A 19,827-nucleotide genomic window follows, 5' to 3' on the forward strand; every position below is an offset into this window, starting at 1 on the left:
GAACACTGTGCATCAGTCAAACCCATAGTAACATTATTTCATCCACAAAATACACAGTCAATCCACTTCACAATATACAATACAAAATTACATTTTTATAGCGCCTTTCACGTCGGGAAGATGTTTATTATTATTATTATTATGTGCATGACACAGTTTCCCAAAGGATATTTTTGCTGATAACTCGAAGGTAGGTGTTAGTGAACAGGTAGAGAGGAGGAGAAAATTGGAGAGAGAGAGAGAGACAGGACTGGAGGATTTTTATATGCGATGGAGAATACTGGTGAAGTGATAACAACAACTTACATTTATATAGTGCCGCTCACGCAGAGTAGCGTCTCAGAATGCTTGACAGCGGTGAAGGCTGATGCCGAGCCAAAGGATGGGGAGGGGGAGCTGACCGTAAGCATGGTCGAAGAGGAAGGTCTTCAGGCCCGTTCTGAAGATGGGGAAGGAGGGGGCAAGGCAGAGGGATTGAGAGAGAACGTTCCAGATTGTCAGGGCATAATGGGTAATAATACAATTTAACTTAGTTCTAATACAATTTAACTTAGTTCTAAGTGTATTTTTTAGTAAAAGGATATCAATGGCAGCATTTACATATTATCTACGCAAAATTCACTTTAAATAAGGTGATGCTTTTAACAGGCATCACAGTTTACCTTTTGTTCTCTGTTCAACGTGCAGCCTTTTATGCTGAAAATGTCACATAGCTTGAGTCAAAGTGTATGATTCATCACTAAGGAAAATTGTATTCCATTAGATATTCAAAGGTAGAAGGTTCAGCCATTAGAAGAAAAGAAAAAAGCAATATAGAATTGAGAATGGGGAGCAACATTGATGATGTTCAGTGTTGTCAGTCACAGTATGCATATCCACAGAGATCAATTACCTTATTCCTAAACACATTCAGTTACGTATTAAAAAACGCATATTTTGAAATTACTACCCCCATGACTCCGACTCAGTGGTAGCCTGAAGATTTCAATGAAACCTCAATTGCAGTTTGAATGTGGAAGGCGCCGTCTGGGTTTTTCACTCTGATTGAGTTGGGTCAGTATCCCCAGTATAAATTCAGAAAGCTGTTCTTTGGTGCTGAAAACAATGTTTGCCATTAATTAATCAAGCCTTGAAGCGGGGGTGATGTGCAGCAATTTCAAAACACATTTTAATGCCATTCCTTAAAGAAAGTAAATAAGTTTGGGAATACCACAGTTTGACATTATTCCATTGCAATTATTTATTTTGAATTTGGCTGTGTGATTAGTCCTCTGGTGATTGCATTTTGCAACTTGACTTTCAGTTCATTGATTTATCCTTTTACTAGTCAGCTAGCATTTTGTGATCACTTTTCAGGACTTTTCAGATGCCTTGGAAGCGTGTATATGTGTGTATGGAGAGGGGAAGGCCTAGTTCGTAATAGTAACAAAAATAACAATCTATTCATTGTGACAAATGAACGCAAAAGATTGGGGTAAACAACATAAGAACTCATGCATTGAAGGAGGCAAGAGAGGAAGCAAAACGAAGGGATTGTGGGATGGAGTTCCAAAGAGTGGGGGCAGAGAGGCTGGAAGCCCGGCCGCCAATGGTAGGGCGGGTTGGGCAGCAGACCTGGAGCAGGCCGGAGCCTGCTGAGCGGAGGGAGTGGACAGGTTGATAGGGGCTCAGCAGGTCAGAGATGTAGAAGGGGACGAAGCCGCGGAAGGCCTTAAAAGTGAGGAGGAGGATTTTGAATTCTATCCTCTGAGGGATGGGGAGCCTGGTGCGGGAGGACACAAGCTGCAGATTTCTGGATGATCTGCAGCTTGGGTAGGGAAGAGTTGGGGAGGCCGACAAGGAAGGAGTTTCCGTAGTCGAGCCTTGAAGATATTAAGATATTGCTGAGCAGTGAGAGTCTTTTAGGAAAAACGCTGGGAGCCCTCCGCTGGGAAGGCTAAGTTTGAATCAGAGCTCCATTGATGCTTATATATCCCCACTTCCTCTTATACAGAAGCGAAAGGGATGTCTTGCACCTGAATTTACCTGACGTGTTCCGAGGTGAATCGCACTGACCTGATGTAAGGCAGTTACTAGGGGAGGTAGGGCGTGCACAGGGAAGGTGTTCTATGACCTTTGTGTTTAAGCAAGCCTTCTGGTGATTTTATAACAGAGTTGCCGTTGATATGTTTGTCGGGGTGATCATTCCCTTGTTGAGCAGGACAGACCTTAGGATGCTAATTGGGACAGGGCAAGAGAAAATAAGAGCTCCCCTTTTGTTCCAAATAAGTTGATTCGAAGATTTAAAGAATTAAAAATATTGCCGAAGCCTAGTTCCAGTCCTTGGGCGTCTACATGTTTCATGAAGTAATTTGTATATACTATATATATAAGTGTGTATATGCCTGTTTTGGGGTTACATCAACGATAACTTAAATTTATTTAGCTCCCTTCATGGGGGGCAGTGCTTGAAGCACTTAACAATAATAATAATCCTTACATTTGATATAGCAACTTTTCATGTCGTTGTGACGCCTCAAAGCGTTTCCCAGATTATATTGTAAAGTGTATTGACTGTATTTTATGGGTGAAATGCATAGTTTGATGCCAAGCCAAGGAGAAAGTGGAGGTGACCTTAGGTACAGTCAAAGAAGAAATTCATCAGGTGAGATCTGAAGATGGATAAAGAGGAGCCAAGGTGGAGGGATTGTGAGCGAGTGTTCCAGACGTTCATTCTTACACTGTAAATCGTTTTGTGCACAATTAATACCTAATAGATGCTGACTTTATAAGATTGTCGTCTCTAAACTGAGCCTCCTTCCCTATTTTGGATGTTGTTTCTGATTTGGTTATATTGTATTTGGAAAGTGAAAAATAAACATTGTTTTATTATTATTAATTAAATATATATATTAATTATACTATAAAGAGGATTGACTGTATATTTTGTTAAAAAAATGTTGCTAATCTGTATAAAACGCATTGAATATCAATAGCCTGTCTCTTAATTCCAGGGAACCCACTTTATTGAGTTGTGCTGCCAGCGAAACATCCCCCTCATCTTTCTCCAGAATATCACAGGTAAGAAAGGAAAAAGTCACTTTCCCGTCTTTTTACCATCAGATTGTGGCTCCTCTGATCATTCTCGACTGCCTCTGACCTCACATGTTGAGCAGGACAAGAGAGCTTAAAATGCCAGAATGGGTAGTGAGGAGGGAGAAAAGGAAGAGCCCCCCCAATTTTTGATTCCAACTAAGTTGACTCAAAGATTTGAAGAAGAAAAGAAAAGGAGGGTGAACAAACAGTTCAAGAGCAATATCACTCTCGTCATTTTAGACAGCAACAACAACTTGGATTTATATAGCGCCCTCCACGCCGGAGAAGAGAAGTAAACCTGGCTAATGTAATATTAAGACATCACCAAAGACAAAGACGCACAGCTAAGAAGAAAGATGAAATTAGTTTTTATTTCAATATATTTTAATTCACTTTTTTTAAATAGGACTTATTAAAAACAATGTTCACAGGACACTTTTGTGCTATTTCCTGTGCTATGACTCTGAGCTCAAATTCCTGACGTGGGGCTTGAACCTTTTGAGTCGGAGCCGAGTGCAACCAACTGAGCCAGAGTGATGCCTGTAGATATAACATAAAAAAGTTCATCAGATTTGACCAATAAATCCGCTGGGACAGCCGGAAATATTTTTTTCCAGCAGCTTCTAATAACTATTTTAATTGTTAATCAGGTTGAAGGATCGATACGTGCCCAGAGGAAATACTTAATCCTGCAGTTTCCACACAATTAGAAACCTGCTTGAAATAATTGATGGACATTGAGTGATAGTGTGATGTATTTACGTGTCACAGAGCTTGGAAGCGAATGATATTGTGTTGAAGGTAACGGGGAGAGATACTGAGTGTCGCAGGCTTTGAAATCTAGCCCAGACTGACAACATGACATCTCCTCTCTGATAGTTGCCAGGGTCTTAAGTAAAATGACTGTGGGATAGTTCCAATACAGTTCTTATGGAGGTGCAGCACTGTTTACAATATGAAACTAACTTGGCCATTTTGTTCGTATTGTACATGTGTGACACGTTTATGCTTGTAGCTACAATTGATTTGAAAATTATAGTATAGTATATGGAAGCTCCTTTGAGATCCAATCAAGGAAGTCAACTTCTGAGGTTCACACAGCACAGTTTCAGGTGCTAATGAGCTTGCTATTGAAATTGGTGTGATTCTCTTACCCCCACCCTCCACCCCCCACCCCAGGAACTGGGGGAAACTTGGAATTCCATTATTGCAAACCATGGCAAGTATATGCCTGCAAGAGTTTTGATAAATAAAAAAAAATTATAAATATATAAAGAGGAAGAGGCTGTCAAAGGTAAATGTGGGTCCGCTACAGGCAGAGACGGGGGGAATTATAGTAGGGGACAAAGATGTGACAGAGTCATTAAACAAGTACTTTGCTACTGTCTTCACCTTAGAAGACACTGAAAACCTACCAAGAATAGAGGGGAACCAAGAAAAAAATGTTAGCGAGAAACTTGGGGGAATTAATATTATTAAAGAAATGGTTTTAGGTAAATTATCAGGTCTTAAAACTGATAAATCTCCTGGACCCGATGGCCTACATCCTAGGGTTTTAAAAGAGGTGGCTACTGAGATAGTGGATGGCTTGTCTTTGATCTTCCAAAGTTCTCTGGATTCTGGAATGGTTCCCATTGATTGGAAGATTGCAAACGTAACAACACTATGTAAGAAGGGTGGGAGAGAAAAGATGGGGAGCTATAGACCAGTTAGTCTGACATCAGTGGTAGAGAAAATTCTTGCGTCCTAATTAAAGATGTCGTTATGGGATTCCTGGAAGACCATAACAAGTTTAGGCAGAGTCAATATGGTTTTACAAAAGGGAAGTCATGCTTAACTAGTCTTTTAGAGTTTTTTTTAAGATGTATCTAGCAGGTTAGATAAGGGGGAACCAGTAGATGTAGCATATTTAGATTTTAAAAAGGCATTTGACAAAGTGCCACACAAAAGGCTATTGGACAAGGTTAAGGCCCATGGGATTAATGGGAACATATTAGCATGGATTGAAGAGTAGCTAACGGGTAGAAAACAGAGAGAGTAGGGATAAACGGGTCATTCTCGAATTGGCAGGATGTGACTAGTGGAATGCCACAAGGATCAGTGCTTGGGCCTCAGCTATTTACAATTTACATCAATGATCTAGACGAGGACATTGAATGTAACGTATTTAAATTTGCAGATGACATTAAAATAGGTGGGAGAGTAAGCTCTGAGGATGATGCAAAAAGATTGCAACGGCATATAGACAGGCTAGGGGAGTGGGCGAGTAGGTGGCAGATGGAATTTAATGTGGGGAAGTGTGAAGTTATTCACCTAGGTAGAAAAAATAGAAAAACAGATTATTTTCTAGAGGGGAAGAGGTTAGATAGTGTTAGTGTTCAGAGGGATTTGGGTGTCCTTGTACACCAGTCTCAAAAAGTTAAGTTTGCAGGTGCAGCAAGCAACTAAGAAGGCGAACGGCATGTTAGCATTCATTGCAAAAGGTTTAGAGTACAAGAGTGGGAAGTCTTGCTGCAACTGTATAGGGCCTTGGTGAGACCGCACCTAGAATATTGTGTGCAGTTTTGGTTTCCTTATTTAAAAAAGGACATAGTTGCCCTAGAAGGGGTGCAGCGTAGATTCACTCGGTTAGTTCCTGGGATGAGGGTCACTGACCTATGAGGATAGGCTGAATAAACTAGGGCTATATTCTCTAGAGTACAGAAGAATTAGGGGAGCTCTTATTACAACATATAAGATTCTTAAAGGGCTGGATAAAGTAGACACTGAGGGTCTGTTTCCCCTGGTAGGAGAATCTATAACCAGAGGTCACAGTCTTAAGAACAGAGTTGAGGAAACATTTCTTCACTCAGAGGGTAGTGAATTTATGGAATTCACTACCCCAGAAGGCTGTAGATGCTCAGTCCTTGAACATCTTCAAGGCTGAGACTGATAGATGTTTAAAAAATAGAGGGATTAGGGGATATGGGGATAGGGCAGGTAATTAGAGTTAGGTCTGAAGATCAGCCATGATCTTATCGAATGGCGGGGCAGACTCGAGGGGCCGAATGGCTACTCCTGCTCCTAATTCTTATGTTCTTATGCTCTTATTTAGCAACCCTGGTCTGAGGAATAGCCCCAGTGTGTGTAGGATTTTTTTTGTCAGCAGGGTGCCTTAGTACATGTGGAAACACATCCCTATGCTTAAGAATACACAAACCAGACAAAACTAGAATCCTACCTTTTACCTATGGAAATGTCTCTGTCTGAGATGGAATGCGCACTCTCTCCCTGGAGGGAACCGAGTGAGAAGTCGAACCTGGTTTTATATGAAATATCTGTAAAGAAACATATTGTTCCCAGTGTGTGTAAAATTGAGGTATATTAAACTATTCTGCCTTTTATTTTGATCAGGCAGGTGTTAGACTCATGTAGAAATGGAATCACCATGCTTAAGATTGTGGAGTCAAGGGAAAAGTAGCAGAATGAATAGCAAACTGGCTACAAGACAGAAAGCAAAGATTAGGGGCAGAGGGTAGAGTGGCAGGGAGTGGGCAGTGGTGTTCCACAAGGATTAGTATTGGGACCACTGTTGTTCACAATTTACAATAATGATTTGGACTCGAGGATTGAAAGTACAATTTCAAAATTTGCGGACGACACCAAATTGGGGGGTATAGTTAATGCTGAAGAGGACTGCAACAAATTACAGCAAGACATTAATAAACTTGCTGAATGGTCATTTGAATGGTAAATGCATCTCAATATAGTGAGGTGGTACATTTTGATAGGAGGAATAAGGAGGTCACGTACTGCCTGGAAAATAAAAGCCTAAATGGGGTAGAGGAGCAAAGGGACCCAGGGGTACACATACACAAATCACTAAAAGTAGCAATAAGGCCATGAAAAAGCAAACCAGGCACTGGGGTTCATTTCTAGAGGATAGAAATGATAAGCAGGGAAGTTATGGTAAACTTATATTGAACCTTGGTTTAGATATAAGTTTACCATAACTAGGAGTACTGTGTCCAATTCTGGTCCCCACATTTTAGAAAGGATATGGAGAAGGTGCAAAGGAGATTCACAGGATGATCCGGGAACTGAGAGATCATACCTATCAGGAAAGGCTGAACGTGCTTGGACTCTTCCTTTGAAAAGAGAAGGGTGAGGGGTGACCAAATAGAGGTCTTTAAAATTATGAAAGGTTTTGATAGGGTAGACATAGAGAAGATGTTTGCACTTGTGGGGGAAACCAAAACCAGGGGCCATCAATATAAAATAGTCACCAATAAATCAAATAGAGAAGTCAAAAGTAACTTCTTTACCCAGAGAGTGGTGGGAATGTGGAACTTGCTACCACAAGGAGCAGTTGAGGTGAAAAGCATAGATGTATTTAAGAGGAAGCTAGATAAGTATACGCGGGAGAAAGGAATAGAAGGTTATGCTGATAGACTTAATTGAGGAAGAGCAGGAGGAGGCTCATTTGGAGCATAAACGCCGTCATAGACCAGTTGCGCCAAATGGCCTGTTTCTGTGCTGTATATTCTAATGTATTGTTTAAAACAAACTACTAAGACATCCACACATGTATGAACATTTCTATTAATTTGGTGTGGACTAACAATTCTTTCTCAGCCATGTTATACTGGCTCCAAACAGCAGAGCTGCTTTCCCTTTCAAACAAGCATCTGTGCATGCCAGGAAATCATCCTTTTGTTTTATAGGTTATTTTTTGCTACTGCTGCAAGTTCACTTAATAAACTTCTACATGCTGTATGAAATATCTACGAAGAAACCTATTGCCCCAAAGTATTTTGCACGACTGCCTTTTCAATAAATGGCACAACAATGCCTTTGGTAATGTGATTATTCATAGCGCCACTGATTTGCTTGTGCTGATACAATTAAAACATCTTCATTTTTTTTAACTAAAAGGGTTATTAAGATGTGAAACATGTTACCACAAATATCGGTTACGGGGAATCATTTGCCCCATTTGTAACGGGAATTAGATGAATTCTTGAATGAGAATATAAAAGGTATTGGGGAGGAACAAGGACATTGGATTAGAATAAGAATAATCCATCCATTTGTGATAGCACCTTATCGTGTTGTCAAACGTCTCAAAGCGGTGCACAGGATTTTACTGTAAAGCTCAGTGACAGTGTATTTGTCAGCAAAATGCAGCAGTCAATTTGCACACAGCAACTTATGAATATAGTTATAAGCGGATATTCAGAAAGATCAGGGTAATAGGATTAGAAGAATGAAGATATAAAAAAGTATTGGGAAAGAGATGGGACATGAAACTTGAGGAACAAAAGCATAACAAGATATTGGGAAAGAGCAGGCACATGGGACTAGAGTTGGTAGCTGCAGTTGCAATGAATCGCAGAAATCCCAATGTTTTTTTTCTAACGGCTTGCTGAATATCTTGATTTACAAGCCACTTCTATCACCGGTGCAATGTTTCCTTCAGCTTGCTCACTCCAGAATGGGGATCTCTCAAAACTGGTTTTATAGAGATAGATTGCACCCAAAATTTCCGAGCTGTTTCCCCATTTTTCGTATCTCCTTTGCGTTCCTGATGACTGTTTCTACACGTATCCAATATTTGCTCGAGATTGTGGAAAGGGAAAGAAAAATGTGGTCATAGTCTATGGTCATAGTTTGCTCTATAAAACCAGCAAAAAGAGATGTGGAGGGCGCTATATAAATCCAAGTTGTTGTTGTTGTAATTGGAAGGTTCTGTGAATACAGTGCGTCAATTTTTTTAACTCAAAGGGTTATTAGGATGTGAAACATGTTACCACAAATAACGGTTACCGGAATCATTTGCACCATTTGCAAAGGGAATTAGATGAATATTTGAGGGAATTAGATGAATACTTGAACGAGGATATAAAAGGTATCAGGGAAGAGCAAGGACTTCCTGAAAAGGAAGTAGATTAATGTTGGATGTGACTTTTCATCAGATGTCGATCAATCTGCAGTACATTGCCAGAATTTTACTTCAATAACAACAAATTACATTTATAGTCTTTCACGTCAGGAGGAGTTCCCAAGGTGCTGGAAGGTTAAGGGTTTGCACCTGACCTGGGGGTTTGAATCAAGAGGGATGGAGGGATAGAGGTGAGTGGTGATGGGAGGGTGGCCGAAGCCAAGGTCAAAGTGGAAGGTCTTGAGATGGGCCTTGAGGGCCTTGAGATGGGCCAAGGGAGGGAATGAGGCGAAGGAATTCCGGGATGTAGTTCCAGAAGGTGGGGGCAGAAAAGCTGAAGGCCCGACAGTCAATGATGGGGTGGGTAGGGTGGTGGACATGGAGCAGGCCAGTACCTGCCGAGTGGAGGGAGCAGACAAGTTAATAGGTCACAGGGGTAGGGAACAGGATGACTGTGGAGCGCTTTAAAAGAGAGGATGAGGATTTTAAACTTGAACCTCTGAGGGATGGGGAGACGGAGTCAGGTGAGGATACGTGGTGATCAATTCATGGAGCTTAGTATGGGAGAGGACACGAGCTGTAGAGTTCTGAACAATCTGCAGTTTGTGAAGGGAAGAGTTGGGAAGTCCAGTGAGCAGGGAGTTAGTGTAGTCGAGCCTACTTCAGATTATTTATTTTCTTGGCAAAAATGTTCTTGCAGTGGATTCCTGAAATGCTGGCAAGGACTGGTTGGGCCGAATGGCCTGTTTCCGTGGTGTACTGTCTGTGTAAATCTGTACAGTTTCTGTCAATGGAGGTTTGAGGTCTTCATGGAGATGTCTCACAAATTAAATAACCCGTTTTACAGCCTCCTTTGGTAACTAAACTTTGGTGGTCAGGCTTGTTACAGGCAGATGTATGGATTGAATGCAACAATGACTTTATTAATGTGTTCTGAGAACTCACAGTCTGCTAATTTTTAAGGCTTTATGGTTGGAAGAGAATATGAAGCCGGTGGAATAGCTAAAGACGGAGCCAAAATGGTAACTGCAGTTGCCTGTGCAAACGTTCCCAAAATCACTGTCATAATTGGTGGTTCCTATGGCGCTGGAAACTATGGGATGTGTGGAAGAGCATATAGGTAAGTACCTTGAATTCTGCCACCTGATCCTCTTTCTTCTGTTCCAGGACTTACACAGTTTAATGCAGGAAAATAAGATTCTGCCCTTTGAGAAGAAATTTGTTCGGTTTGGGTTGAACAATGCAATGCTGATTTAAGACACCCATTCGGGAGATAGTTTAGGTTTTCTTAACACTTTATTTGCAAAAGGAGCAGAGGACTCTGGGCTCTCAGCCCAGAGCTAGAAACACTGAAATTGACACATTTTTAGCCCATTGTTAAACAAGGGCATGTTGCAAAAATAAATGTACAGAAAGTGACATGAGATATGGATGAAGGTGAAAATAAAGAGAGGTAGGGGAACAAGGCGAGTCAAGTCGCGAAGATAAAGAAAGGATTGGGGGAGAGTTGGGTACCAATAAAGACTAGAGAAAGAGGCAAAACTTCTATAGTGGAAAAAGCAAAGTAAAGGGGAAGCGTGGCTGAATGGATAACATTGAACAAAATAAATAAATACTTATATACTCCATAGTGCTGCTGATGTGATGTTTTTTTATTTCAGAGACCAAGCAATCCAGTATAGATGTGGAGCACATTTTTGCATAATCCTAGGATGTCCTGTAACTATTAAAATAAATACTGTAGTTGTAAATATTCCTTCCTTCAAGGATTGTTTGTCACCGGGAACTTGTGCTAGTAATGTCATTGACTTGTTGCAGAATCCTTCAACCATTAGGATCAAAGGCATTGATCTATAAAGCTTCTACACAGTTGATGCAGAGAAGTACAATATGTATGAACAATGAGAAGGCTAAAGGATTTTACACGGCCTGTAAAATTACCCCAGAAGTACACCAATATAATTTTAACAGACCAAATTGGTGCCCTGTGAATCAGTACTCTAAGGTGTCTGGGACGTCCTCCCGACGTGAAAGGCGCTCTATAAATGTAATTTTGTTGTTATTGTTGTCTGTAATACTGTAGCAAATTATATTATTCATGCAGACTCTGATGATGTTGCATTGATCGATGTTAGAATAATTTTATTTATTACATTGTTTTAGTTTATTTTTATGATCTTCAAGGTGAGGAATGTTAGAGCTGGGAATGGAACACTTTCCTATTTTGAGAACCTAGTGTCCATGTCAAACATTCAGGTTAGTTATAGTGCAGATAGCTGTCTTAGTAACGTATCTTAGTTTCAACCTAAAACAAGCACTCTAGCTTGCTGTGGGGTGCCATTTCTGGTTTTACGCTGACCATCATCACTCTTGAGTGAGATTGTCAAATTAAGAGCAGTTTTTTTCATGTCCATTAGGTTGAGTCAACTCAAAGTAATTTGCATTAGATCCTTATTGCAGAGCAGAGAGGGGAGAAGCCTATCCTATTAGTCTGACAGAATTGAAACCCTGGGACTAGAGTTAAAAGCATAGTGTAATGGCTCATTGGATCAACAAGTTATTCCCCACCACCACACCCCTGCCATCAAGTTAAGCAAAATTGAGGACCTGTTGCTTGAAACACATAGTTATTTAACAAAAAGTGATGTGTCTAAGTTTATTCTCTTGAGTGTTTTCAGATCTTTGGGGATTTCAACAAGAACACATCATTAATGTCTAATACGAGGCATTGTTTTCAAGTATAATACCTCTTGTATTTGATATAGTGCCACTTCACATCAGAAGGATGTATCAAAATGCTTCACAGGATTTACTACTGTAAAGTGTAGTGACTGTGTATTTGTAGGTATAGGTAGCCAATTTGCTCACAGCAATGACCTACAAACAGCCGCAAAGTGAATGATAATTTTATTTGAGGATCATCAAACAAAACAATAATAAATTGGTCATTTTCAATCCACGACTGTTTGTGGGACTTTGCTGTGTGCAATTGGCTGCCGCGTTCGCCCACAAATATACAGTCAATTCACTTTACAGTGTGTTCTGTGAAGCACTTTGGGACGTCCTCCCGACGTGAAAAGCGTTATATCAAATGCAAGGATTATTATTATTATTATTATCAGGACACTGGGAGAAACTCTTTTGGGTTTTCGAATAGTGCTGTAGAATCCTTAATGTTCACCTGAACAGGCAGACGGGTACCTCACTTTAATGTCTTGTCCGAAAGAAGGCACCTCTAACAATACAGTTCAACCCCAGTTTGGAGTGTCAGCCCAGACTGTGAATTTAATATGGGGCATGAACCCAGAACCTTCTGAGTCAGAGGGGAAGAGTGCTACACTGAGCCAGACTGACACGTGAATTTGAGAGATGCACAAAATATTTCTTGTTTTAAAATATTCGTAAAGTAGCTCAAATAATCACATTTTTGTTTTCATTTTTTTTNCTCTCACAGAAATACTATTGTAATTTTCGAAGAGTTGGGAGCTACCACTTGTAGCAGAAACAGTACAATGAATTATTTTCTTTCAAAGAAAACTTTGCAGTTCTGTGTTGATTGATTCATTTGTCTCTTAACACAGCTGTGTATATCTTATATGAAGTAAAATCCAAGTGAACGCTGCAAAATACAAATACCTCATACCAATATTCAGGATATTGAGGAATTTTATATAAATCATGAGCAGAAAGCAATGTCTTTAAATGAGCCCAGTGTAAGAAATCTGTCTGGAAGTAGAATGTGGTCAATGGGATTGACAGCCTCGTTAAAATGGAGCTGTCTAATGAAAATGTTTTTCCCAGCTCTGGGCTTTAAATCAGTGCAGGTTGTCTAAATATTCAACTCATTAATTATATTAAACCAGCTCGCTGTTGCTGCTAGCAAATGATGCTGTCAGTGATTTGGGGTTATTTTTGTATGCTCCAAGATGACGACATTTGGGACAATGCAAAGCAAAAATTTTTGTGATAAATAATTTATTTTCACAATGAAGAGGAGCACTGAGTTGCAAATGTGGCAGACCTTAAAGAATTCCATATTTATTATGCTCTTGAAATTTAAATTAACTGGTTTTCTGAGCTAATGTTTCTTAGGGGGAGGAAATGATGATTTTGCCTGAATTTGACTCATTGAATTTAACATCTCGCTTTTCCTTCCAGTCCAAGGTTCCTTTATATGTGGCCTAATGCACGCATCTCAGTGATGGGAGGTGAGCAAGCTGCTACTGTTCTGGCTACAATTACAAAGGACCAAAGAGGGAGGGAAGGAAAAGAGGTAATTGTCACCTAAAACTACAGGACCATTCAAACATGACGCATACCTCATAGAGCAAGCTTTGCCCAGCTTAAGATTCAAATAATAATCACCATTATGGTCATTTTTATTACAAACAATGAACTTACTCTGCTCCTGTATCCAAATTCTGGCTTCAGTAATGTATATATAGTACCACTTACAATACACTTCAGTTTACATTTGTACAGTAGCTTTGTATAGTCGGGAGGATGTCTTAAAATGCTTAAATACATCTGGAGAGAGCATGTTGATAGCAGAATGAGACGGCCTTACCTTACAATCCCAACTCCATGCCTTGCAGAAGCGTCCTTCTCAAACTGCCTCTGTGTACCTTTCTGATGCTGTTCTGTGACTCTGTTCTAACCAGCTGAAATGGTCCAGGGAAAGTTTGAGGAACTGGTTTTGCATCCGCCTCTTCTCTCCAACCTTCAACCCTACCAAACTGGCTGCTTCCTTTGCTCAGCAAACACGTTAATTCATATTAATATTTGGGGGGGGGTTAGCTTTCTGACACATGCGGAAACACATCACCATGCTTAAGAGTATCCAAACCAAACAGAGTTGCATGCATCCCACCTATACTTGGAAATTTGAGATGTTCATTGGAATGGAATGCTTACTGTTTCTCTGGAGAGACACATCCTGCTTACCTATTTGTGGAGACTATAACGTACCGATTGGCAAGAGACAAGGATTAGGGACTGCAGAATGTGTATTGGGGGTACTGCTGGAATCTTATCAGCTAAAACTTGCCATTGAGAGCCTTGTCTGCCAAGCTTTTCTGCTGTTTGTCCAGCTTGGACCACCCTACCTGTTAAGGCTTTGACTTGCAGGGTTGAGTGAGAAGAGTCCTTAGTCCCAGAGACTGATCTGCCAATTTTTATGTAGTTCTCTGCAGCCGATGAAGCAGCATTGAAGGAGCCGATTATCAGGAGGTTTGAGGAGGAAGGCAACCCTTACTACTCCAGTGCCAGGTAAGGAAGTATTCATATCAGTGCTTTGTATATTGAAAAATGACAATAATGATAGGTGGACTGCCTCTCAAGCTATATAAACATTGACAAATATCATGATATATTTGATGAATCTTTGGTCATAATTGGCATTGTCTACAGGTCCATTTCTAAAGAACAGCAGGTAATGAGATCTATCGTGCAAACCATGTGTAAACACGTATATATTATGCTTAACTTATAATCACGTGTATACAAAGGAAATTACAGATGACCTTAATAATGTAATTAACAAAGTAAAGGATTGCAACTCCTCCAGTCATGCATTTACTTGTGGTTTACACATGGCATATAAACCCTAAAATCCTTTTTTCCACCACCCACTACCTCCTCCATGTCCCCCCTCAGGTCTCCTCGATCTTCACAGTAAATGCCAAGTGCGAGGAGGTCATGAACTTCTTTTCATCTAAAATTCACAACATCTGCCAGGCAGCCTCATCCACCTGCCTCTTGTCACCCACCACCACGCCCTCTCTGTCCCCCTCACTCTCCCCATCATCTGCTCCTACCACCACCCCCATCCTACATTCCTTTCTCCCTCTCACCCACCATCACCTCCATGAAACTCACTACCTGCTGCCTCGACCCCCTCCCCACCAACTTGCTGGTCACCCAGCTCCCTCTCCTCTGCCCACTACTGGCTGATGTCATCAACCAGTCCCTCTCCTCCGGATCAGTTCCTGGCCCCCTCAAAACTGCTGTCAACATCCCCCTCCTCAAAAAACCTTCCCTAGATTCCTCAAACCCCAGCCACTACCGCCCCATTTCTAACCTGCCCTTCCTCGTAAAAGTCCTAGAGCACGTTGTTGCCAATCAATTTCGCGCACACCTCTCCTCCCACTCCCTATTCGAACCCTTCCAATCCGGCTTCCGCCCTACCCACAGTACAGAGGCTGCGCTTGTGAAAGTCAAGCGTCAGGCAACCTAGGCGTCAGGTTCGACCCCCAATTATCCTTCCTCCCCCACATCCGGTTCCTCACCTTCTTCCACCTCTGACACATCACCCGTCTCCGCCAATACCTCTCCGAAAGCCGCTGAAACCCTACTCCATGCCTTTGTCACCTCTCAGCTGGACTATTCTAACGCCCTCCTCGCCGGTCTCCCATCAACTACCATCCATAAAATCCAACTCATTCAAAACTCTGCCGCCCGCATTCTCACCCACACCAAACTCCGCTCTCCGATCACCCCAGTCCTTGCAAGACTGTACTGGATTCAAGATCCTCACCCTTGTATTCAAATCCCTTCACTCCTCTGCAGCCCCTACCTCTCTGACCTCCTCTCTTCAAAACAGTACCCTTTGCCTTCGTTCCTCCGGGTCTGGCCTCCTCCTCATTCCTCGAGTCCTCCGCTCCACCCTCGGCGGCCGTGCCTTCAGCCGCTACGCCCCGAGGCTCTGGAATTCTCTTCCTCACTCCCTTTGTCTCACTCCATCGCTTCCTATTTTCAGGTCTCTGCTGAAGACTTTTCTCTTCGAGCGCGCCTTTGGTCACCTTCTTCCCCCTCCCCCTGGCTCGGCCCTGGGATCCGTTACTGTAACGTTATCCGTTATGTTATATTCAAGACTGAGATAGATAGATTTCTTATTGCAAAAGGGATTAAGGGATATGGAAATAAGGCAGGGTCAGGTTATTAGTTGGAGTTAGATTAGAAGATCAGCCATGATTGAATGGCAGGGCAGGCTCGAAGGGCCGAATGGCCTACTCCTGCTCCTACATGTTATGTTATGTAAAATGCTCTGAGACGCTGTCCGGCGTGGAGGGCGCTATATAAATCCAAGTTGTTGTTGTTATAATACACCCTGCATTTATGCATGGCTTGTATAGATCTCCAAATCAATTACACTAAAACCAAAGATTGTATAAATCTGAACTGGTAGCATCAATTGTACCATAATCTATATCGATGTTTAATAACTGGCAGTCTTAGAAATGAGGTGGGCTAATGTAAGCTGTGCAGAGCAGAAAGGTACCAAGTTCCAATCCCTGGCAGGTGCTGAGTTAGCTGAACTCATTTGGGATACTGCAGGTGGCCTCTGTGTCCTTGGGGTTAAAGAGCAAAAAATCAACAAGATTTACACACGTGAGGAATGGCCACTTTGGGCGCAGTACCAATAAGTGTGTATGAAAACATTTGTGAAGCCTCCCAATAAAAGGCGTTGGAGCACTTTAACAAATGTGAAGTTGTGGTGTGTCTCAATCTGGCTGCTAAGACTGTGGTTGCCCTCGTAAACAAGAATCAATTTTGCTGTTCGATCAAGAAGCATTCACTAATAATCTAAGGCCTCACTGATGTGAAGTTCTGTCAGTGGAGGCTTCATTCCAGTTGCTAGCAGCATAAATGAAAATGTCTTGTCCGATTCTGTGATGGAATTTTTTTGTCAATATCAAAGGTTTAGGTCCACAGCCAGATCCTGGCCATTGCTGGTGCTCCAACCATAGAAATTTACAGCACAGATTAAGACAATTGGGTCTATGTGTCTGTGCTGGCTCATTCAAGAGCAATCTTTTCAGTCCCATTTACCTGTCCTTTCCCCATATCCCTGCAGCTTATTCCTTTTTAGGTATTTGTCTAGACCCCTGTTGAGTACTAATATTGGAGAATCTTGAAGGACACGAAAGATCTTTAAGGAGATGTTATTTGGTTCAAGCAGCTACTTGATTACCTTTCACCTATCAACAGTGGTTCTCTTGAGTGGTTAGTTCATTGCATTTAACATTGCGTTTAGGAGTTTCCTTGGATATTGGCCAGCATGAAAGTAAAGCCTAATCTTGTGTCACATGGAAATACTCCTCTCGTTAAGCCTTCTTTTCAGGTTGTAATGCAAAAGCTACAAAATCCCCAGTATTGTACTTGTTTACAATTACTTGTCTGTTTGTGCTTTAGGGCTCTGGAACCCAGATGTGCTGGGTAATCGCTTTGCTTCTTTCCCTTTAACCATGCATCTAGCCACAGTGGAAGGAGAGGAGGATTATTGAGGCTTGCTTTATATCCATCAATTGTTTTTAACCAACAAGCGACTAATAGCCTTTAGTTTTATCTAAAGGTTTTTTTTATCCATGATTTTATCCCTGGCATTACCAGTAAGAATTACACACTAAAGTGGTTGAAATTGACCGTATCAGCCTGTTCACTTCAGTTCAGCTGCAGTGTGTTGATTTTTTATTCTTCTTGTAACTGTGAAAAAGGAAGAAGATGGGGTCAAACTTGCAATATTTGCACAGGTTGGGAAGTGCTATTTTGAACCTCCTCAGTCGACTTGAGCCATTTGATTATTGCTTGGCAATTTCCAAAATCCACTGATGTGTGAAAAAGGGTTAGAGTGAAATGCAGGTTTGTGACTTTTGGCAGCTTTTAGCACTTCCTACACCCACTGTGAATATTGCAGAATGCCTTCTAAAACAACCCAGGAATGAACATATAAACCCATATGCGAATATTTCTTGTCAGGGAGTTGCATGTTGTATCCTTTGCCACAATCTCTCTCATCCTTGTAATTGAATTACACTCAATTTTGAGGCTTTTTTTTCTGCACAACCTAAATTATTACTTACAGTAATTGTTCTGGTGCTCAGGGACAGCAAGGTCATTGATGCATTTCCTCCTTTCAAATAACCATTGACCCTTTAACGTTTACCTTCAATTTTTCAATGGAGGTAGAGAGACTGGATTTTACAAGTGATTTGAGTCATGTCCTATTCCACTGGATCTAGCCAGGCTATTAAATATTTACCTTGCTAGTTTGCCTGCTGACGTACTGTGAACTGTTGGATAAGACTAAAAAGCGAAGGAAAATGAATCACGTTTTAAAGTTAATGATAGTTCTTTGAATTCTCATAGAATAATAGAACGTTTACAGCCATTTGGCTCATCAGCTCTATGCTAGTGCTACCTTCTGACTGAAAAACTGGGATGAAAATTGTGATGTGTTCATTAACACATTATTGGAAAAAAAATAATAATCATTCTTACATTTGGTATAGCACCTTTCACTCTGTGAGGACTTCGCAAAACGCTTCACAAAATATAATGTAAAGTACAGTGACTGTGCTTTGTGGGCAAACTTACAAAAATGCAACCATTCAGTGTCATGCAATGCAACCTTAATCTTTAACTGGTTTGTGGGTGTGACATACTCCATCCCACATGCACTGTCAAAAGGGTTAGGCTTAAAGCCAGTTGCACAATGCATTTGGAGTGCCTGGTAGCAAGATATTGGTTTAGCAAAAATGAGTGTTAAACTGGTAATTCTATGGCTTGCCAATCCAACTTGTGTCTCAACAAAGACAGTCAGTGCATTTCTTCAGAGGTATTTAATCTGCAGATAGTCATGGAAACAAATTCAGAGACCAATTCAAGTGATATAATTGTTTTCACTTAAATTCATCATTGTGCTATAAAGTGCCTCATTTTTAACCACTAGTCATGCAGGAACCTAGGCAACATTTAAACACAACCCTCTGGACAAATTGTACAGAATTGTGGTTGCCAGCAGATTTTAATTAATATAAATATTTTAGAAAAATTGCACGGTGAGTAAAATAGCATGCGTCTCGGGAGCTCTGTGCACCCTTGCACTGGATTAATTACTATCCACTGCCAGAAAAGGACAAATAGCTCTAGAGTACAAATTAGTCACAGCAATGGTGCTAATCCAGGTCATTTCTATTTAGTTTCCTGACAGGACTCCGGGTCATGTATAATTAATGATCCGAGAGCTAATTGATTCTATTGAGGAGCTTTTTGATGTTTTTAATAATTAACACAGTCACCTTCTCACCTTCTTAAGGAAGAAACGCAAAGCATCTGAATGGGTCACAACAGGCTCACTATTGTTCTAGTTTTATTAGATGCAAAAATCATTGACCTTTCCAAGCTGAAAGTTTACCTCAGTGGTTTGTGGAGTACTTTGAATAGGAAAAGTGTTTCAACAATTGAGTGATGCACTTAAACTTGCTTTGGCTTTTTTGAGGAAGGTGATGTATTTTTCGTTATGGCTTTGCCATCGCTGACAACCTGCAATGAATACAGTAAAACTTGCATAAGTCTGATCTGAATAAATCGTATAATTGCCGAAGTCGTACATCTTCCCAGGTCCCGTTGAATTTCCTATTATTTATAAGTTTCACGTAACTCATACTTTGCATTAGTGATTTTCAGTGTATGGTCTCAACTGATATGACTTATGTGAGGTTTACTGTAGAATGCAATTTCTCTGCTTATCTGAAGTTTCCTTAGCACCCGATCTCCGCTGTTTGTTGCCACCATTCAGCAACTGAAAAGACCAGCTGCAAGACGTGATGGTGTCATATATTTTACCTATTTGACAATTTGTGTTGCCTTTGAGACATTTATTTTTTCCCCCCAGTTTATCACTTCCTAAATAACTGCAGCAAAATTGCTTAATATTCAGGCACATCTCCCAGCTTTTGCTGCTGTTATTTTGGCATGAGTTGATCGGAGAAAAAACTTCTAAAGGCCTTGTGCATGGATGGAGTGTTTCACATCATTGCACCACTTAAGCA

General features: G+C 40.9%; 1 protein-coding gene across 1 annotated transcript in view; it reads left to right on the plus strand.

The window, feature by feature from the left end:
* Positions 1 to 19,827, plus strand: part of mccc2 (methylcrotonyl-CoA carboxylase subunit 2) — a 47,923-nt gene that overhangs the window by 26,158 nt on the left and 1,938 nt on the right. The window contains exons 13-16 of the mRNA XM_042334625.1: positions 2,994 to 3,060; positions 9,959 to 10,115; positions 13,154 to 13,268; positions 14,178 to 14,263. Coding sequence (XP_042190559.1) covers positions 2,994 to 3,060; positions 9,959 to 10,115; positions 13,154 to 13,268; positions 14,178 to 14,263 — 425 coding nt within the window. The remainder of the gene's footprint in view (positions 1 to 2,993; positions 3,061 to 9,958; positions 10,116 to 13,153; positions 13,269 to 14,177; positions 14,264 to 19,827) is intronic.

Source organism: Callorhinchus milii, unplaced genomic scaffold (genome assembly GCF_018977255.1).
Source record: "Callorhinchus milii isolate IMCB2004 unplaced genomic scaffold, IMCB_Cmil_1.0 Scaffold1, whole genome shotgun sequence".
NCBI classification, from domain to species: Eukaryota; Metazoa; Chordata; class Chondrichthyes; order Chimaeriformes; family Callorhinchidae; genus Callorhinchus; species Callorhinchus milii.